Source organism: Oryza sativa, chromosome 11, assembly GCF_034140825.1.
Source record: "Oryza sativa Japonica Group chromosome 11, ASM3414082v1".
Classification (NCBI taxonomy): Eukaryota; Viridiplantae; Streptophyta; class Magnoliopsida; order Poales; family Poaceae; genus Oryza; species Oryza sativa.
In genome coordinates this window covers 18,842,976-18,865,303 of record NC_089045.1, presented here as the reverse complement: position 1 = coordinate 18,865,303, position 22,328 = coordinate 18,842,976, and the positions used below count along the sequence as shown (strand labels likewise).

Genomic DNA, 22,328 nt, shown 5'->3' with positions numbered 1-22,328 from the left:
TTTCGAGTAACACTATGCTTTTTATTAAACAACTCTATCATTTATACAGCATCTATATTTTTGTATGCTACACTGATCTCCTAGTATAAGATCAAAGAATGGGGGTTACTGCCATATTGCATTGTGAGTTTAAACAATAAAATCTTAGATCTGATCCTAAGAAGCTAGCATTTTAGCATTTACAGCAGATTCACAAGTATTCACTGTCCTATAATGCTAACCTTGTGTACAGATCATTTGGGGACACTGCCTGAGTTTATAAATTTCGATTTCATACAAAGATCTACAAAAATCACAAAGGGTGATCAGTTCATCAAAAGAATTCTGTGCAACCTGTAACTTGTAACCCTGCTTCCACTACAAAACTGTTGAGTTCCTAGAGTAGCATGTGGGGGGTAAGATTTCCATCCTTCTCACAATAGAGCACCAAAATCTCCACAGGAGCACCGGCCATCCTTGAACTTGTGAAGCCGTTTGCTGTCCCGGACAATGATTTCTCTGTTTTCAAGTAGCGAAAATAGCTTAATGGAGCTGTGGCAGTCCCTGCACATGGTGATGTTCTTCGTGACGCGAACCGTGGCACCTGGAGGTGTTTGCAGCAGCCCTAGCGCGACAGCTAACCTCTCACTGTGGTGCTTTAGTGATCCAGCGGCAGGTTTCTCATCATCCTCGCTATCAGATAACTCTGCATTCTGATATGGTTCATACCCAATGGCTTTAGCTTTCTCCAACAGATTCTCCAATAGTTGATACAACTCAGTTGCTTGAGGATGAGTTCTATCATTAGCTCTGAAGAAATACACCTTGTCTTTTATCGTAATCCAGCTGCGGTCCCTAAGAATCCCAACATCTTCCTGTTTCATCAGCTTTCGTACTCTCGCCACATCCTGCCATCTCTCTGTGGAAATGTACATGTTCAACAGCAGGATATAGGTTTCAATCCCTTTTGGCTTGAGCTCAAGCAGCTTATCGGCAGCGTAGAAGGCAAGTTCCATGTTTCCATGGCTCCGGCATCCAGCAACCAAACTTGACCAGATGGCCTCATTCGGCTCAAAACCTGTCCTTTTGATAAAGGAAAATGCATCCTCTACCCGCCCCAACCGCACAAACATGTCGATCATGCACCCATAGTGATCCACAACAGGTTCAATACAATACTCTTTCTTCATCATGTCGAAGTAATGCTCAGCTTCCTCAACCAAACCCGCATAGCTGCAAGCTGAGAGCAAACTTACAAATGTGATTTCATTTGGCCTCACCCCAGCTAATCTCATTTCCTCGAAGAGTTGTATCGCCTCCTGAGGTTGGCCATGCTGCGAGTAGCCTGAGATCATAGAAGTCCATGTGACAAAAGTTCGTGTTGGCATCTCAAGAAAGGCTTTGTTTGCATCTTGAATACACCCACATTTATTGTACATATTCACCAGTGCGCTGTTCACCACAACATCTGACAAGAAGCCACTCTTTATCGTCTGCGCATGGATTTGCTCACCCTGCTCCAAAGCCATCATGGCACTGCAAACAGATAGGATGCTTGAGAAAGTGAAAAGATCCGGCTTCATCACAGACCTCTTGAGGTCGCGGAAAATTGTGAGCGCCTGGAACCCTCTTGATCGAGCCTGGAGATCATCCTTTGCTGAGTCCATGATCTGGGCATAGCCTGAGATCATTGCATTCCATGTGATGATGCTGGCATCCTCCATCTGTTCGAACAACCGCATCGCCTCATCAGTTTCACCCTTTCTCAGATAGAGGTACATTGTCGAGTTCTTCACTGGAAGATTTGTTTCACAACCAATTTTGAAGGAGAAGGCCTGAACTTGCTTTCCCAGGTTAAGATCCAGCCTTGTACCACACAAGCTCATGACACTTGTCAATGTGAACTCATTCGGCATCACCCCATCCATAAGCATATCGATAAACAAGCTCATTCCAAGCTCCACGCATTCCTCATCCTCGGCACACGCAGATATCATCGTCGTCCACGTGATCACATTCTTCTCAGGGATCCTCCAGAACGCCCTCAACGCAGAATCCAAGCTCCCCAACTTGGCATACAGACTGCAAAGCGAGTTCCCCATGCTCGTGATCGACTCGGCCCCGTACTTAATCGCATACCCATGAACCTGCTTCCCCAAATCGACATCGCACGATGCCAGGCACGCGTTCAGCGTCGCGCCGAGCGTGTAATGCGACGGGTACCTCCCCATCTCCAGCATCTCGACGAACACCTCCAGGCCCAGCGCCGGCTGAGAGTTGAGGGTGTACCCCGTTACGAGCGCCGTCCACGTGACCACGTTCCTCTCGGGCATTCCGTCGAACAGCCTGCGGGCGTCCCGAGCCGCGCTGCACCGCATGTAGGCGTTCACCAGCGACGTCGCCACGAACATGTCGGCGCTGGCGCCCGTCTTCGCCATGTGCCCGTGCACCGCCCTGGCGGCGCCGAGGCTCCCCGTCTCGACGCACCGGTGCAGCAGCGGCACGTACATCGCTGACTGCACCGCCTTGCCCTCCGTCAGCATGGTCATCGCTTCCTGGACATCCAGAGGTCGAAGGGGAGCCTCCATGCCGCCGCCGCCGCCATTGTCAGCCGCCTGCAAGCTCCTGCCATATGAACTATTCTGCAAAACAAAACAGGAAAAAAAAAACAATACAATTTTCATATAGCGCAAATTAATCCTAGCTTCTTCTTCTTTTCTTTTTCGCATTATTCACATTGCTAAGCTAATTGGTGGCAAGAATGCGATCGATAATTAGCGAAGTAATCTTCGAACTTAAGACCTAGAAACGCTCAACATTATTCACATTCAGAAAAAGAAAAAAAAACAACAACACAATTTTGACATAGCGCAAATTAATCCTAGCTGCTTCTTCTTTTCTTTTCGCATTATTCACATTGCTAAGCTAATTAGTGGCAAGAATGCGATCTATAATTAGCGAACAATCTTCGAACTTAGGGCCTAGAAAATGGGAAGTCCCAACAAGATTCGAGCTCTTTCTTTTTTTTAGAATGCAAGCTAGGCCACAGGAAGAAAAAGAAAAAGACCTTGTCGACGATGGCGACGGAGGGCGGCGGCGGCCTGCGGGGGTCAGCGGCCGACGGGAAGACGGCGGCGGCGGCGGAGACGGAGAGGGAGGGGGTGGAAGCCATCGGTCAGAGGGGAGTGGAGGAGGAGGAGGGAAGCATCGGCGGAGGAAGCCAAGGATTCCTGTGGTGGGAGGAGAGTAGGGGATAAGTTGTCTGGCTGGAGATAGACGACGGATGCTGATGAGAGGTTGCTGCTTGCTTGGCTTCCGGGTTTAACTGGATTTTTCATAGTTTTCTCTAAATTTATTTCGGATTTGCTATACTACTGTCGACAGTTAACAGGGTGAAAACTTTCAAATTTTAAACCATTTGATATGCTTTGAGATTTTTGTGCTGGTGGAGGAAAACAGAGAAAAAAAATCAGATGCATGCACCAAGGATCGAACCCAACACCTCCAACAACTTGCAGGTTTGTTCAACTAACCAGTCTTTTCTGAGTTACACCCGATTTACATATCAATTAGTTACAAAGTATTTACAATGTAATTACATAATAGTTATAATGTAATTACATAGTAGTTATATTTAAAAGTTTTTCATCCAAAAAACCGTCGACAGTTCTACAGCTACTCCCATTTATTTTCGTTACTATTCAGATCCATAATAGTACTATATGTATCCAATCTGACTATAGGTTACTCTATTTTGGAACGGGGGAAATATGAACTAGACGTTTATATACACATGCGCGCACTCGTTTCTACGAGCATGATGCAACGTCTTGATATCGATGAATATGTTGTCACGCACACTTATCTTTGTGAATGCATACACTCGGCTTGTTTATGGGCACATCGTCTATCGCTGAAAGAAAATTAGTTGTAAATCAGTCAAAAAAAATTGAACTCGTACCCAAGTTTAAGATTTGAATTTGGATGGACACTGGACATGTTCCACCCCGATGAACGAGCTGCATACACTCAGTTCACTTAACAGTACTCCCTTAAATTTATACTCCCTTCGTCCCATTATAAGTGCAGCCATGGTTTTCCGCGCCAAAGTTTAACCGTCCATCTTATCTAAAAATTTTGAAAAAATTTAAAAACATAAGTCACAAGTAAAGTATTATTCATGCTTTATCATCTCATAACAACAAAAATATTAATTATAAATTTTTTTTAAATAAGACGAACGATCCAAGTTAGGCATGGAAACTTATGGTTGCACGGGATGGAGGGAGTAATAAGAATACTATTCACTTTCAAACTTTGACTACCCTTATTGTTTATGAACACTAGAAATAATGGCATGTTATGAAAGTTGGGTATATGCCCTAAACGTAAGCACAAAACTCACCTTGTGTAATGATTTAAGAGCAACTAATGATCAAACTTTAAATAAGAAAATTAAAATTGTCAGTTATTAAGAAATGGAGAAAGTAATAGTTATAATAAGTGGGAAATTTAATTATTTACTAGGCTTAGCAATTATCCAAATGTTCTTCCTAGATTTTTTTTTCACTGTTAAGAGGTGGTTTCTTTATTATTTACCACTTTTACCCATGCGGCAATCTAGTGGTAAAAGTCGGTGTGAGACCCGCTAGTCACTCTCACAATTGTCCCCTTCCACTCTCCCTCTGGTCCGGCGTGTAGCGCTCTCAACCGCTCCAGCCTATCCTCCTCCCCTTGATCGATCTACACTATCGACTATTGTCTAGCCTGTCATTTGGTCATATCTGTTGCCCGCACCACTCAAGAGACCTCCCGAGCTCAGGATAGGGGCCGCGGCTACCAAGGACGACATGAAGCAGCAGCGGCATAGGAGGCGGCGCTAGAACGGGACGGAGTGGACGGGGAGGAGCGGCATAATCGCCGGAGTCACTAAAGCGGCATCATTTGGCAGTCGATGGCAGGACCACAACACGATGGCCCGGATGCCTGGCAACGGCGAACGAGCTCCAACTGTGCGTAAGCCGCCGTCACCATGGGCATCGAGCTTGCAACGCTTTTCCGGGCTAATCCCCAGGCAATGGTGACCCATTCGCCATCTCCGGCATGCCATGGCCCATGAACACCGTTCGGCTCCACTTGCACAGCCAAACATTGACCAGCCCCCCGTGCTCCTCCACGGTTATGGTGAGGCTTAATCCGCCGCAGCCATCGGCGGTGTTGCCCCGAGTGCTCCTACAACTGCTGGCTCTAGACTGGGACAACCACCTTCGTGTCGTTGCCTTTATGTGGCTCTCATAGTCGTCAATGGCGATGACAATGATTACCGGGCACTGGTGCCACTGCGTGCTCAGCGCTGCACGCCGAACCAGAGGGAGAGAGGAAGGGTGAGACTGACTAGTAGGCCCCACACTGTTTTTACCCTTGGTTGCCACATTGACGTGCCACATGGGCAAAAATATTAAAAGTCGTTTACGTATAAAATTGATCAAACCTAAAGAATTTTGACTAAAAAAAAGTCAAATGGCATATAATATGAAACGGAGGGAGTATATAGTTAAGATACCATCTCTTAACGGTGGAAAAAAAAAATCTAAATGAATATTTGGATAATTGCCAAATTTATGTGTAACAAAATTTTAAAATTTCCACAATAAGCATGCAGTAACTTTGTTTTTTTCTTATTTTACGGAAAAAAATACACGCATAATTCGTAACAAATATGCACCACATATATACAGTTGCCGTTGCATTTGAATTTATATTTATATTACAATTTAATAATCTTGTGCAGGAATCTCTTGTAATTTTAATGGGAACTTAGCAGGTAGGTACCACTCCGTTTGACAGTAAGTAGTTGTGCATTGTCTCGAAATATCAGTTTTAAATATTTGTTCATCAATAAGATTAAGAAGTAACCATTGTATTTTTAACTCTTTGCCTCTAATTAAGTACTTCTATATAGATAACCACTTTTTGTTCGTATGTTTCTTCAGGGTTAGGGATAACGTTTGCCAATAAAAGTTGTCAAACTTATTTGAATTTCCATATTTAAAATCTTTACCGCACCTTAACAAACCTAAGCGAATCTTATCGCACTTTTCTAAGTTATTAATTCTAAGTTATTAATGTGTGCGGTTTATTGGAAAGGAATTTACAGTGGCTACTAGTCTACAACCGCTTAGCTGTCTAAGTTGGTCAAACTTATCCAATCTTAGACGTAGCAAATTATGGTAAGTTATGGCTCACAATTAAACAGGTCTTAATTTCAGTTTGAATACCACTTTTTACCAAACCTTAAACTCTTTTAGCCCACATTTCCACTTTACCTCAAGGGGATCCTAAATGAAAAATAAATAAAGGGTAAACAAGGATTGAAAGAGAGAATATGAGCGTCCAATATGTAACTTTGATCAGAAGAGTGCGTTCAGACTTCAAACTGAAAGTCTCTGTTTTCTTTTTTAAAAGATTTTGTGCTTGTTTACTCAATGTGGATGGGCAAAAAATAAAATTTCTGAGATGGAGAGAATAGATGGGAGGACTTAGCTGCTCAAGTATATATATTGGCAATTCTCATCAGGATTTAAAGTCAACTGATTATTTTTTCCCGGATGAGTACATATTCACCGCTGGATTTGCTCCGAGATTCGGGCACTGATGTCGACGTTGATTAATATGTTCGTGGGGCTAAAACAAAATTAAGCAACCATAACCCGAAACGCATGGCCACAGGTCAAACGAAAGAACAAGTCCCCCATGATTGAGACGAGAATTTCGCAGCGATGAAATTCTCTAATTACACAATTATAAAGCAGCCATGGAGTTGACGCGACTTTGGTCATGTATAATATTGGCATGTACCATGTGCCATCTTGACAAATTGTGCTATGTTTTTGAAGAATTCAAGCACACTGATTGCATTAGTTAAGCGATGTAGCGTCACAGCAACAGCATCTTATTGCTTTATTTTTTGTCAGCAAGCATAACAAAAGCCTCAGGTACAGTTTCCCAATCAACTAATCAATATTTGTTCATATCAACCTGAACAAAAAATATAATTAATGGAACCGATAACTTTTCAATAGCAAAACGCAGAATTTCTATACCAATTCAAGTAACATTTTAAAGCTTCTAAAGCCTTTTTGAGATTCCATAACAAACATTTTCAAATCACAAAGAATTAGACAATTGGTGCCAGTGTGAATTAAGTAACAACATTCAGACTTTGACACGAGTAATTAAGAAAAGCACGAGGCATGAACAAGTCTTCAGAAAACCAGTTCAACGGTTTTTGGTGTCCTCCCCTCTGTCCTATATCTCTTTCTGCTCTTCTGCTTCTTCTCTTCAGCCTCAAGATTTGTTCATTCACCTGTGCCTGCTTCCCCAATCTGCACAAGCACATAATTCTTTCTTCATCTCCATTTAATCTTTCTTCTAGGCATAAAGAGTTTTTGCTATTGGATCATGGCGGTACGTTTAATTTCTCCAATCACTTTTGTTTCCCTTTGATTTTCATGTGCTAGATGGAGAACTGATAGTGGTATGACTGAATTTGATGCTTCAGAAGGCATGCCTTTATTGGATTTATGGATCAAAGCCAACTTCGTATAGTTCAGATTTCTAGCTTTTCTGCATGAAAATTATATTTGCAGCAGCTCATTTCTACTACCAATATATACCACCGTAAAATTTGCGTTTTGTGAAAGTGTGTTCTTGCATAATTGTAAGGGGAAATGGGGTGCGTTAGATTAGAACTAGCTATTTTGCATCAACTTAGTGAATCTAATGGAAGGAGATATTCAGAGTATCAAGAATAAAACTGTTGAATAGAACATGGAGAGAGGGAACACCCCTTTTGATTAGCTGATTATTAATCCTATGAATTTCCTAGCTTAGCTGATCCCATGATATTTATCCCCTTTCTTTTTTCGTCACAAGGATGTTATGTTGGACAGGAGGAGCTAGCTGTTTTACAGTCTTACAAATATTGTAGATTTGCATTACGAAAGTTATATTCTGCACCTGTTTTTTTAAATACTTTTATATCAAAATCTTGGATATGGCAATGACACAATTGCCATCTGCAGTTTTATACATGTCTGTATCAGAAGTTAAGATCTCAAAGTATTAATTTTTTTTCTAGGCATATGCTCCATGTTTCTTCTGAATTAGATGCCAAATTCTCACCATTCATGCCAAAATACTCAAATTTAAACTTATCATGTGACAGGGCAAAGGAGGAGGGCACATCCCAAGGTTTGGAGATTGGAAGAGCAGTGATGGTGGCACCCCTTACACCGTCTTCTTTGACGATGCCCGCAAGAGGAAGAATGCAGGTGGTGTGGTGCCTCCTCCTTCTCTGGCTCGTGGCGACTCCGCACCTCCTCCTTCAGGCCATAGAACACCTCCTCACGGAGCTGGTTCTTCCACTCCCCAAAGAAACAAGGATCCCGCATCTCGTCCTCGCAGCCAAAGCGCGGTGAGTGAGTAATAACACGATTACACGACACAAAGAGGTTTCTTTTACGGTTCTTGAGGAGTTACCGTGAGATATATGACAGGGCAGTATCTTTCTAATATAGAAATGATGATACGTGCCTCGTGTTTTTTTTTTTTTTTGACGCGATACCTCACGGTTTTTTATTTAAATTCAATTAATTGATCAACGGGTGTGGTTTTTGATTGTATTTGATCAAATTGGATAGGTCGGGCATGGTGGTGGGTCTGTGCCTGCTTGGGGCCAATGGAATGAGGGCAATGCTGGTGGTGGTGGGGCCCAGCAGTACACGCTTATGTTCGACCAGATTAGGGATGAGAGGAGAGGCAGTGCTCCTTCAACGCCTACCGTCGAGCAACTCCAGCGTGCCACTCCAACTCGGTACAATCAGCACAATCAGCATGCAAATATGCGCAAGGTTTACTTACTTTCTATGTGCATTTGGGTGTGAATTTCAGTTGATCAAACCCTCCATGTTGTGCATTAGAGTATATCTAATCTAATCTTCTTGTACGTTAAATAAGACATTTTGTTTCTCAATGCAGAGATTCACATGTTTCGGACTGTGCTTGAAGTAGAGGAATCATCATGGATGGATCAAGGAAATTGTGTATTAATGTCAATGGATACTGCTTTTGTTGTGCATGTATGGAGTTATTGCTATGAGTTTTCCATCAATAGTCAAGATTGTACGTATAAAGGATTTTGATCACGTAAAATGATGATGAAGATACCATTTCTCTCACAATTGCTATAAGAACAAAATTAGCTGCATCTTGCCATAATAGTGAAAGAGGCACAATGCTAAATCCTGGCGCAACGTATGCATGAGTATAGTGAAATCCTAAAAAAACAGTTTTTTTTTAAAAAAAAAGAAGTTAGTTTGTCTGATGGTCCCATATATACCGATATAAACATACATCTTGTGTATGATTTCCCAAGAATTTTGATGGTTTTTATCCCAAAGACCAATATGATTCTCTTACAGAAGTGCCACTTGCCAAAAGGGAGTTCCGGCACTAGTCACCATGCCTTTTTACTCGATGAATGAATAAAATGCAACTTAGGGTGGAAGTTCTCATCTTGGCAGCAAAACTAAGCCAAGGAACAAGTGAGAAATGTACAACTTAATTGTTGCAGAGCAAACAACCATTAGACAATCTTGACGTTTTTCGTACATAAACTTGAGAACTGTATACTTCACTCAACTATTAGCTAGGTATAGTTTTATTCCTAAACCACTTATATTCCTTTGAACATAATACACCCTTCTCCCTTCACAAGAGATTTCAATAAGGATGCACGGTGAGAAACAAAAAAAAGAGGCATCACATCCAACAACTCATCTGTTTACAAGATATACCACCCTCTCCCCCAAAAAAACTATGCTGTAAACATTGCAGGCCTCAATTCCTGCAAATCTATTCTCCAGGAAAATGATGTCTAACCCCAACTCAACCAGTGATCTGGAGTTGCCCTATGCTTCTTCGCAGTATCCTTGTGCCGAAACTGATCTCTTCTTAGTTTGTAATCCATCCACTAACCAAAAACAGTGCGACAAGCATATGGCATGTCACGTCATCTTGCTCTGGATTTGCCTGTGCACATGCACAAGGAACTCCACATAGGAAAGGCCACCAGGTGCCTTGTCCTCTGTCAAAAATGAGCGGAAGAAATCACCTGCAGATGAATCAAATGTTTGTATTGTTAACAATAAAATTCCATGGTAAACAGCAATTGGGAACATCACAAGTGTTGTCAGAAGACTAACCAGATGGTTCACCCCTTCTGCATAGACGCAACCTGCAAATCAATCTAGAAGCATCAGCATCTGACAAAGGAACCCCTTCAAAAGACCAGAAAGGCACAAAGCATACCTTAAATAAGAACATCTCTGGCGTCTTATTTCATTAATTACTTCATTTACCTTCCGTGACAGTTCATTGTCAAATTGCTCCAACACAGCCTGTAAGTCAAATTGTTTGTTAGATCTAGTATGAAAGAAATAATTTAACATAGGAAGCACGCATTGAAGTTAAGCACATTAATAATTATCAGTAATACAGTTGAATTTGCTCCAGACATTTCAGCAGAAGAAAGATACGGTTAACATACTGACCTGACTTGGTAATGCAGCCAAAGAAGACACACCAAATATTTGTTCGAGGATGGTCGGCTCTACCACATTTCCTACATAAATTAGACCATCCTCACCATTTTCCAATAAATAGACTCCATCTTCACGTATATTTTCACTATTGAGCATAAGGGGACTAGGAATAAGTGATTCATCGTCTCCCTGAAAAAAGTTGTTTACAAATTAATAAGCCATCCCTCTCATATATAAAAGATATAAAATGGTTTCATGATGTGGCTTCTATTCTAACAAAGATCAAAATTCAATATTGACTGTACCCTTGATGTGAGATCATGAATCGGAATCAATCTAGGGAACACCAATGGAACAGCTAATAGAACAGAAACTGAGGAGACGAGGGATATCCAATATGAACGATCATCCAACCGCCCCTCATTTCGCAAGCCTATGCTTTTGATAAGCGCTGAAATTGGTAGCAAAATAATTAGTGGAGTCAATAACAATAAATGAAACAAAACGATAGCAAACTTCGTTGAAAACACCATACCTAAAGTGTACAAGGGCAGGAGTTTGAGTGCCTCTGGAAGGATCAACTGCCCAGATGAGCTTACAGATGCACAATATTTACGGTAGGACTGGAGAATATTTATACATGTATTTGTTACTTCCTCCCGAAGATGGAGTAGCGTAGATGTTGGAATGCCATTAGCAGCTGTATAATTCAACAAGGTTATTAGAGAATTTAACAAAATTGTTTCATTAAATGTTATCTTTTAATTCTTGTTTATAGGTTTTCCCAATTAAGATGAATAACTACAAAGACATGAAATTGAACATAAAAAAATTATAAATGAAATGGGTAGCAAGCAACTGTTTTACCTTGTTTCAGGAAGCATGTAAACTGTGTTTCCAAATCAGCATATCGGAAGAGATTACTGAGCATGTTTGTGCATGGGAGTGAGAGGTTCATAACTCGAATCCTTCTTTGTCCATATACAGTAGTGTAGAGAAGAGCGCACTGAAAAGAAGCCAATAATGAATGTCAGCAACATTTTCTAATGATATGAAATGATTGATGATTGGAGCAAGTGGTCCAATAACAATTTATAGCTCATCCTAGATGGTCAATGTATCCTTATCATACACACTAGTAGTACGTGGGAAAGTGATAAGACAAGTGAAAAGTGCTCAGTTTGACCAGGCATGCAAATAGAATTTCATCTCATGAAAGAAATAGTATGGCTGGAACTTTGAGAAATAGGTTTGTATTTTTGAAGTTTTGAAAATGAGCGGATAGTTATTTTAAATTTCATTACAGAAATCATAATCCTATATAGATATTTGAACATACATTTTAAAGCAATGTTCAAAAAGCATGAATGCAACTAATACTCAATCCGAATCTTTAATCTATGATCATTCTAAGTTTTTCCGAAAGCAAAAAATCAGGGTAGGCATGATATAACTTTTGAATGTATGTACCCTTATTTTTCCTAGTTGACAAAGATGTGAAGTCAATGATATATCGCTATCAGGTCCAGAAATTTCCCATGGTGACCAACCTGGTTCTCTTAAATAAGCTAGTAAACTGGCTGGGAGCCTGGGACCAATAGTAGCAACTCTCCACCAGTAGATATCTAACTATCTATTCAAAGAGCATTTACCAAAAAAGCCTAGCAATCGATGGAGCTTTATTTTCGAATGACAAGACGTGCAGGTGTTTATACTCATGTTATGTTGCTCAAGAATTGCATGGCAAAGCCTGCAATTTAGGTGTTAATCTGAACATTTCCTAATGGAGAGTTCTCGAATATTTACGATCTATTAGTACTTTAGTATAAATAATTTATACTAGAAAAAAAATATTTGGAATAGTCAAAGAATGTATCTAACTCATCATTACCTGGAAACCACATTCTGAATTTTCCTGTAACTTGTCATCGTGCTTAAAGGTGACCATTATAGTTTTGTCAGAATCAATCTGCAATATAAATTATTTTTTTTTCAGAATAGGCAAACATATAGCTTGTATCTACGCCTCAGGCAATGAAAAAACGAATCAAATATTCCAAATATAAATCAGAAACTGCATCTATGGTTGCTGGATAAAACAAATAGTCAGGATTCATTAAATTTAAATTCATCAAAGAGTCCAGATATCGGTGCCAGATAATAAAAACTTGACTAAATTATAGCCATCAACAAAGCCCTCTTTCTACAGTATACTATCAACAAAGTACAAATCATCGGATTACTTGATTTTTTTTTTCATTTTACTCCTTCATCCGGAGTAAAATGACTTATATTCCCTTGCTTAGCTCAAATCTTAGATTTATCTCAATTCCAGTAGCCCAATATAGGAAATAACTTTTGAAAGTCACTACACACGAATAATGAGGCTTTGTTGATGGTATACTACATAGATAAGGGGCTTCATCAATGGCATATAATGGATTTCTTAAAAGTATATATATATCAACCCAATGTGTTAGTAAGTGAATGAAAATTTTATGTTGTATAAAACTTAAATCTGTAAGCATTAACTGCAAGTCATTTTCATGTGTAGGTGTGAACTTTAAAACTAGTGCAGGAAACAATGGAATTCAGAGAATTGGATTTAAACAGTAACGTAAAGGGATAGGCATTGTAATAATGTCAATCTTAGTACAAGTGTTAATGTGTATTCCTATTGCTTATAATCTAAAGAAATAATGTGTCAACAAACATTTCTTTAGGAAAAGCTTCAACTAACAATTACTGAAAAAATTTCCAAAACCAATTTTACTCAGCACCACTTTTAGTTACTAACCGATGGAAGATCAATGTCAGTAGGAACACGCTTGCAGAAATTGCCAAAATAGTCCTGAACTTGGAGCCCCTGATCACATGTGGAGAAAGAATTATGTTATGACCAAACTGTAACGTAAAGCACTGAAGAAAAAAGGTCTGCCATTAATCCCACCTGGCTGCATCTGACACGCATAACAGCCTCGAAACCCTGAGGTCTACTGATATTCCATCTAAGGTCGTTGAATAGCTTGGCCGGATCCGAACGAGCGGAAAACGGATAGTAGTAGTAAACCTGTGGATTTGCATGTCAAAAAATGAAACGATATGCACCAATGTGGCTTAAATGTAACTTGTTGATTTGAGATATTTAGGGTACAACTAAATATGAGAGTCGATAGATATGAAATGAAAAATCTGTAGAGCAACAGATTTTTCATTTTATATCTATCGACTCTCATATTTAGTTGTACCCTAAATTTCTCTAAAACCTTTAACAACTACTCCTTCTGTTCATTTTTATAAGGATTATTTTGATTTTAGAAAGTTAACCTTTGAAGCTTTTGACCAATGACTAGTTAACTCACAGGTACGTTTAGTGTATAGAACTTATACCACTAGATTAATACTTGAAGGTGTTTTCACGCAATATTGATTTTATAGCTATTATGAATATATTTTATGGGAAATTGATAATGAAATCAAGGTGATGATAGTTCTGAGAAAAAAGTATGGTCTTCACAAAATCATAGGGTGAAAACATACCCGGCCTCCTGTAGTATTGGGAACAACAGATATCGAAGCAATATCAACATATGATTGTGTAGTAAGGAACACATCCACGCAGACCTGAAAAGGGGAGAATACAACAATGATGTGTCACCACCAAAATACATGTACATCAAGCACCTTAAGAGCTAAAGAATACCTGATATTCAGCAAATTCTAGTGCCATCGTCTTGAGAGTTTTGTCAACTGGCTGCAAAAGCTTGTGGGGTTCCTGGGAATCACAAAATTATTAGTGTATCATTTGACACATTTCCAATGAAGTGATGTTGAACAGAAAGATGCATTAAATTATAACATGTTTTCATAACTACCGAAATAATGCAAATTGTGTATAGTTCCACTTATACCTTGTCACCAGTGGAAACATTTGCTCTACCTTCAGCTTCCCTAGCAGATAAAGAACCAACACCAAGTGATGGAAGCACTGTCAACAGAACAATATTGTTAACCAAAAGGAATACACTTAAATTTTCTGACATAAACAAACTATATACAAAATTAAGAAAAGCTTTTTAGCTACCACCCACAGAAGTGAATATCTGACACATAAGCATGAAAAGGCGTGGAGATATTACTATATGCACATATTTCAAATTTCAGGATAAATACTACCAAATAATCTACCTCTACTCACCGAGTTGAATTTGCAAAATGGACAGCAAAAAGGAAATAGAAAAATTCCTATGGCACTCAGGATACCTTCATGACTATTGTATTTGTGGTGTTACAGACAACAGCAGAACAGCTATTTCAAGGCAGTGTCTAAGGTGGTTTTTCCACAGTTCAGATGGCATGACTGGTGTTGTGGCTCATACCAGTGCAGGGTCAGGAGAAGAATAAGAGGGAGTGTTTGTGGTGAAGGGGGAGAGAGAAGGAGAACAGAGGTCTACATCATGTCCTCTCCTGTCATCCCCATCATGAAGCTCAACTTTAGCATATGTTGTACTCATCACCATGTATCTTGGGGGTAATAGTTCAACTTTTTAGGCCATGGGTCATATGGGCCTTTTCTCAACACAAGTTTTTATGCTTTACTAGTGCATCCTAAGTCCTTTGCAGTTGTTCGGCCTATCTGGTAGTAATAGCAGCTATGTACTTCTAGATCAAGAATGTAGAAACATTCGATAATTCCTAAACTAGAGTGTGTATGTTCAAAATGCAATAGCTATAAAATCAGAATCCAAGCAAATCAAATTGAAGCTCACCAACTAATCAACATGTGGATCAACTAAAAGAGCAGATAAGGTTCATCTTGGAATTGTCTGACTAATTTACTAGGTGTACCTGATTGAAAAACAAGTAGCTTTCCACCAGTTGATTTCATAGCCAGGAAGCCAGCCTACATAAAAATACAATAGTGAGAACCACTGTACACTCGACCCCGTGAATGCAACTATGCAAGACAGATAGGTTCCTGTATATAAGAGTGTTTAATTGGTGTACAAAGATAGCACACCATGCAAATGGAAATAATACAAAAAAAATCTTAGTTGAAAGGTCAAAGTGGCACCTTCATAGCTGCTCCAAAAGCAGAATCAGCAACTCTGTTATTCTCAAACATGCTAGGGATGCTTTCCAGCAGCTGCTCCAGATTCTCACGGCACTGAAACCACAGGATGGTAAGATGTCTAGAAATATGTTAAGCACAAATAGCCAAAAGTTCATCCATTTGAATGCAAACCTCAGAAACTGGAAGAATCAAATCCTTTTGTAGAGGTGTATATACATCTTGCACATCAGGAACAATGAGCATCAAAGGCTGCAAGGAAACAAAGGCCAAATGGTTGGTTTGAAATTACACATATCAAAGAATCATGCAGAAGCAAAATATTTTGAAACATTCAAAGAGAATAAGGTTTCTCTGGCAAGCTAACTGCACTAAAATGGCATATATATCTCTGAATGCATATTGCGATGTCTTCAAATATCACATAGAATATATAAAAAACGATGTCCATTCATAGAAAAAATAACTATCATTCATTAAATCATTTTAGGTTCCCAAAAAACATACAAAGAGATCAGGGTAAGGATTCAATGAAGAAGCCAATGACAAGTTTAAAGAAAATTTAAGTTACTAAGTTGTAAGCAGATCTCTCATCTTCCAAAGTTCAAAGTAATGGTGTCATTTTATGTGAGAAGATATGAAAGAAAACTTATGTGTGTCATACCTGCTGCTGAGCACGCTTAAGGCTGTAAAAGTGAATAGCGGAATCAAATGTGGCAATTCCAACCATTGTTCGAGGACCTTCCTACATAAGACAGAAAACAAAGGTCAGCAACTTCACAAATAAACCTTAATATGTCAACAGGTTTATTATGTAAAGTAACCAAGGCATCTATCAGAAACTACAGCCACTGTGAAGGAAGCATGACAAATTTTCTGTCACCAATTCATCATTTAAAATATTTAGAGTGACATGTAAAAAATATGCAAGTAATCCCTTAAAAAATAAATTCTAAAGTTTTACAGATATATTGTGAAAATAGTCAAAGATAATCTTGGGAACAGCAAAAAGTCCAAGAAGTCTTTTTTTTTGTGGGATTGGTAACAGCAATATGCCTGTCAATATTAGTACTTGCAGTAAGTGTGTCCTTTATTCAGGCCTGCCAATCAACTATGGGATGAAGCCATGATTTTCTATTGTTGAAACAATGACTGTTATCAAAGGATCCACACGATTCTAAGTCCACTATGTATCTCATAGAAATGTTGATGATAAAACAGAATAAAATAAATTTAAGATCAAGGCAATTCTTCAGATATTGAATTACTTTTACAAGTATCATGCACCTAGTTATCAATATTTAGCACTAAATAAAAAATCAAAATTAAAGTTACTTTTGAATCATAAAACTTCAAAAATTATTCATATGCAGGAAAATATATAGAAAAAGCTACAAAGAGCAGAAAATTCATACACCAACTGTTCAAATCTGCAAGGCTGGAACGAGTTTGGCGGTTGTGGCAGCTAGTTTTTATATTGCAATAAAGCCAAGTTGAGCTAATAGCATGCCAATTCTATGCAATGTATCATATATGTTTGGTTAGGTAGATTCAAGTAGGCATTACTCACCGGCAGATCTGAAATAGCCTGGGAAATCGCACTGCAAGCTGCAGCAGTTGAACCTGTTTGTATAGCATTCATGGAGACATCAATAAGAAAGAAATATACAGCAGGCATCGGGTCGCGAACCTGAAAGTTTATTATGATAATATTAGTATTGTTCGTAATCAAGAATCAAATGCAACAGCAGGTCTGTAGTTATATGATCTAGCGATCGCTGATGACAAACTGTACTTTTTGTGGCCCTACAGGTTGAAGATCCATTAATATACTTGTTTTGTTCAGGTGAACTGAATGGCTTCTCGGCTGTCGCAATAATAAATCGCTTTAAGATGAAACGAGCATGGTTTATAATAACCAAGGTAAACAGAAGCATCAGTTATGTATACTAAAATGCCTGTATTATCACAGTAAGTTCAGGCATAAGGCGTACAAACCAGAAATTCCTTGGAAGCGACAAATTCAACGGTTCCCCTGCATAGCTCAGGTCTGTCATCAGCATCACGGCGCCTACCATCAGGCCCTAAGTTGCATATGTACTCCCTAGGAGTATCATTGCTAAATCCTGCAGAGTTAGTGTACTGTATTATTATACAATAATTCCAATGAGCTTGACATGCTAAACAACGTGGCAAGAATCAAGATACTTGTTGACAAAATGGATAGGTAAGAAGCCAAATTATACTGGCTAAATCAGTGTTAGGATAACCAATAAAAGATGACTGGCCACAGACCAGAGCACACTACCTTTCTTTAGGCAAGAGCATGTTAAGAGTTTTAGACTTTAAGCATGACACACTGATTATTTTATACAAACTTATCGAATGCAAAGGTTTCAGAAGCAGGGGAAACCAAATATTTAGACGAGAAAGGGAAAGATTGCAGTTGTTCTGCTGTCCCATACTGCTGTGTAAGTTCTGGTTATGCCAAATGCAGCAGTCTATGCCAACCAAACAATAAAATTCTAAAGAGTAAATTAATAAACAATAAATAAAGATTAATTGAAATATGTGTATCTTTGACACTTACCACATAAATTACAGATAAAGCGCCTTCCTTGATCAACAAATCTCATGAAAGGATTTATGTATGCTTTGCAACGGGAACACCGAATAGGTCCCATGTCACCGAAGTCTACAAGCTAAAATATGGAGGAAACAGATCAAGGCTAGAAAAAATATACAGCAGAAGATTACACTACTGAAACAGCATTACATATTATAATTAACAAAAAATGAAGTTTAGATGTAAAGTAAAAAAAATGGCTGGAATCTGCAATTAATACAACTCCTGAACATATTAGATGAAGATCTATGAACTACACCAATTGCGGATTGCCAAAAATAATATTATGATCTATCTTCTTTTCTGTAGGTTAGGTGTGCTTGCATAGTTGCAGCTTTGCATATATCAATGTGTTTACAAGTTAAACCATTGAACTGTCATTGAAATTTAATTAAAGGTATGGCATTAGGATAATGAGATCAACATGTGTAATCATGCATAAGATCTCGCATCCGACATCCCCGGCCGAACGGTTAGGCAACACTAGGGCGCCTGGGTCCAAATTCCGTTTACCAAACAAGATGTCGAGAGGCGAAGTCTGTAATTCCCCCCCAGCAAAAGTGATAGCGGCTGTAGCATCCATGTGGAAGAGGGTAAGCTTTCGGCAACACCTTTTTCAGATTGGAAAGGATGAATACTTGTGTTGGGTCCCGCAGACCAGGATAGCCTCAGATCAAAACCTAAATGTGCCAGGGGTTGATCATAGAAGCCAGGGCAATAAGTATTCAGGAATTTGAGCGCTTATGTAGCTAATAACTCTGCCACCTGAATACTTGAATCATTAAATATCCACTCATATAGGGCCTGTTTGGGGAAGCTTAAGGCCCTGTTTGGGGGAGCTTGTCCCAGCTGCAGCTTTTTCCAAAAGCTGCTTCTGCTAGAAGCTGCCCCAAACAGTCCACAGCTTCTGAGAATCTGTAGTTACGGATTCTGAAAAATGAACTAAGAAGCCAGAAGCTGGAGAAGCTGGGTTTAAGAGCTTTTCCAGATTCTCAGAAGCTGGCTACCAAACAGCTGCTTCTCAGAATCTAAGGGTGCTTCTAGCAGAAGCAGCTTTTGGGAAAAGCTGCAGCTAGGACAAGCTCCCCCAAACAGGGCCATAGTTCTAGAGGTGGTATGAAGTATGAACCAAAGGCATGCTTTTATAACAATAAAGGAGTAGGTAATATATGAACTAAATTGGTTGAGCTATATCCATGTACAATGTTTTCTCTAGGTGCAAAAAATGATATAAAGTACCTGAATAGGTTCCTCAGATGGGTGAGGAAGAGAAAACGGCTGAACCATTAGAGATAAAGGCATGCCTGATGTTGTCAAGAGGTCCCCTGTACAAGGTATCTGATAGCACACATATTAGCAATGACTAAGAAAGAAACAAATAACCCAGAGAAAACAAGAAAACAAAGATGAATGAACAGATTTACCTGATTGACAGTACACCGCATCAAACGGGGACTACAGTTCCCAGTGTCCTTCACGATAAATTCACTCGATGCAGCCTGTAATCAGTGACACCACTCTTATATTAGACAAAAACTCCTTTCTACGAATGAGAATTGACACCCACTTATGTAACTGAAGGTATAAGACATACCGGGGGAATAGCTGCTTGACCACCTTGACGGGTCTCAAAAATTATGACTGATGTTTCTGCCATTGGCCGTGGAATTTGATTAGGATCAATCTTGGATGGGGTTGAGACCTGGGTTCCAGCATGGGGAGAATATGGCATTGTGGGCATGGTAGGAGGCATCCCTTGGCCAAGTGTGTTTGGCGGCATGCCAGGCATTCTCATCGGTGGTTGCATAGCACCAGACCCAGCTCCCTACAAGTAATTTGATCAAGAGTGTCAAGACAATGTCTAAGGTTTCAAGCATCTCTGGCACACCACAAAAAGATATGCAGGAAAAGAATAATTATTGGTGACCAATCTCACAATCATAAGCGTATTATTCCTTAACAGTCAAATAACCTAGACAAAAATTAAGCTTTCAAACATGTTATCTAGGTTGAAATGAAAATGTACATAACCTGTTAAGCACTAAAACATCCAGATTATCATCAAATGGTTGAAACTGAAAAATAGATCAGAAGATACTAATTAATACAAACCAAATCTCTTTCTTACTCGTGGACGTGCATAAAGGATCGGTGCATTGATCGATAATCATGAATTCACATCATACCTATCCAATGCATAATGTTGAAAACTGGAGCGTAAATAACTTTTTTTTGGTCCATAAGCATGAATTATATCCTATCCAATGCATAATGTCAAAAACTGGAGCGTAAATAACTTTTTTGTTGTCCTTAGGCATTCGACATTAGAAATGCAAAACGGTATTCAACCTTCCAAAACCTCAGAAAACCCATATCTTCCCAACAGAATGAGAGATAACAGTCAAGATCGAGCACCTGAGACTGCCACGGCGCAGCTCCAAACGCAGGGGCGCTACCCCTCGGCGGTCCCATGAACGGCGCCTGCTGCGACAGTGGCGCCGATTGTGCAGGAAAGGGTGGCTGCGCACCGGGACGCGGAAGCCCAAACTGGGGCGCCCCACCGAACGGCTGCTGCTGTTGAGACCCGAAACTCGGCGGCATAGCTTGGGACGACGCTAGACCTGCTGCCGCAGGCGGCCCGGAGAATGCCGGCCGCGGCGCACCAAACTGCGGCGGCGCCGGCTGAGGCATCCCCCCAGGAGCACCGAACTGCGGCGGCGCTGGCTGGGACATCGCCCCAGGAGGCCCCCCGAATTGGGGCGGAGGAGGCTGGTGGGACATCGCCCCAGGTGGGGCGTTGAACTGCAGCGGCGGCGCCTGCGACGCCGCCGCCGCCGGAGGCCCCCCGAACGGAGGCGGCGCCTGCGAGACCATCCCGGGCGGCCCACCGAACGCACGTGGCTGCGCCGCCGCCGCCGCGGGAGGCCCACCGAACGGCGGCGAGGCGTGCGCAGAGGAAGCAACTGGCGCGCGCGCGAACGGCGGGCCGGCGGCGGGCGGGCTACCGGGGAAGGAGGGCCGCGCGGCGAACCCGGCCGGCTGCGGCGCGAGGCCGCGGGGAGCGCCCGGGGGAGGCGCGGGGCCGCGGGCGATCTGGAGGTTGGAGAAGGCCCCGGGTAGGGTGGTGGTGGTGGTAGGGTTTTGCGCCGGCGCGGCGGCGAACGGCTGCGGTGGCCGCGGCTGCTGCTGCTGCGGCGGCGAATACGGCGACGACGACGACATGGATCCCGGCGAGCGAGATCGATCGATCGATCGGGATCTGGATGGATGGGGTGGAAGCGAGCGTGCGTGCGTCGTCGGGTTGGGACACGGGGAAGAGAGAGGCTCTCGGATCGGGGTCGGAACCGTCTCGTGTCGTGGGCCGTACTACTCCGGTGCACGGTGAGCCGGGCGCACGCGGGGGCTCGGCTCGGGTCCACGGTGGCGTGGGACCCACATGCCATTGTGGGTGGAGGGTGGCGAGGAGGTGGGGGTGTGGACGCGGTGCAGTGGGTGGGCGGTGACGTGGCGGGAGGCTATTGGGTGGACTGCGTGGAGGGAGGTGTCGGGGGGGAGTTGGGGGGCGTGGCGCGTGGCCACGTGTCGCGCTGCTGACAGGTGGGGTCACCTTTTTGGGGGGCCAAATATTCATGTAGGACTACCGTGGTTTGAGCTAACATCGTCGTTGGTTTAGAGCAGGTACAATAGCAGGTTATTAGCCAGTTATAAACATATTTTAATAAGATAAAAGATGAGAGAGAATAGTAGCGGGCTACAGATCTATAACCAGCTGCAGCACGGACTCCAAGACGCAGTGTGTATATGACAGGTGGGACCATATATTAATAGTATATAGTAAGTAACTATTGTATGAATTAGCTATTAGATTGGCTATAGATGAATTGGAGCTGGTAGTGGGCTATACTATTGAACTTGCTCTTAGAGCACCCGCAATGGTAAAGTAAGGTGCTCTCTATAAAACATGTACATCTCAGCAATAGACTAGATTAATAGTAAACCACCTCAATAGTATGTCTACATGGGTATCTATAGCTCTCTCATGAATTGT

General features: G+C 41.2%; 3 protein-coding genes across 5 annotated transcripts; 1 reads left to right on the top strand and 2 right to left on the bottom strand.

The window, feature by feature from the left end:
* On the bottom strand, positions 1-3,270 carry LOC4350519 (pentatricopeptide repeat-containing protein At5g04780, mitochondrial). The gene is made up of 2 exons (XM_015759991.3): positions 3,047-3,270; positions 1-2,621 (listed from the first exon to the last, which is right to left on the bottom strand). The coding sequence occupies exons 1-2, from the start codon at positions 3,149-3,151 to the stop codon at positions 414-416; spliced, it is 2,313 nt and encodes a 770-aa protein (XP_015615477.1). The 5' UTR covers positions 3,152-3,270; the 3' UTR covers positions 1-413.
* LOC4350518 (RPM1-interacting protein 4) lies at positions 3,037-9,221 on the top strand. 2 transcript variants are annotated; one of them, XM_066305612.1, is made up of 4 exons: positions 3,037-3,497; positions 8,207-8,455; positions 8,682-8,891; positions 9,019-9,221. In XM_066305612.1, exons 1-4 carry the CDS (start codon positions 3,453-3,455, stop codon positions 9,049-9,051), a joined length of 537 nt encoding a protein of 178 aa, XP_066161709.1. In that variant the 5' UTR covers positions 3,037-3,452; the 3' UTR covers positions 9,052-9,221. The 2 variants fall into 2 exon arrangements, with proteins under 2 accessions (XP_066161709.1, XP_015617489.1); XM_015762003.3 differs by lacking the exon at positions 3,037-3,497 and adding an exon at positions 7,227-7,446.
* A 371-nt stretch (positions 9,222-9,592) lies between these two features.
* LOC4350517 (protein transport protein SEC24 B) lies at positions 9,593-21,590 on the bottom strand. 2 transcript variants are annotated; one of them, XM_066305656.1, is made up of 25 exons: positions 20,696-21,590; positions 19,875-20,105; positions 19,705-19,779; positions 19,520-19,618; positions 18,245-18,356; positions 17,653-17,780; positions 17,450-17,521; positions 17,225-17,344; positions 16,319-16,399; positions 15,829-15,906; positions 15,658-15,750; positions 15,432-15,486; positions 14,495-14,571; positions 14,287-14,358; positions 14,124-14,207; positions 13,534-13,653; positions 13,381-13,449; positions 12,475-12,552; positions 11,451-11,589; positions 11,119-11,283; positions 10,889-11,034; positions 10,593-10,772; positions 10,351-10,439; positions 10,245-10,276; positions 9,593-10,153 (listed from the first exon to the last, which is right to left on the bottom strand). In XM_066305656.1, exons 1-25 carry the CDS (start codon positions 21,500-21,502, stop codon positions 10,047-10,049), a joined length of 3,309 nt encoding a protein of 1,102 aa, XP_066161753.1. In that variant the 5' UTR covers positions 21,503-21,590; the 3' UTR covers positions 9,593-10,046. The 2 variants fall into 2 exon arrangements, with proteins under 2 accessions (XP_066161753.1, XP_066161754.1); XM_066305657.1 differs by lacking the exon at positions 17,450-17,521.
* Between the last annotated feature and the right edge of the window lie 738 nt (positions 21,591-22,328).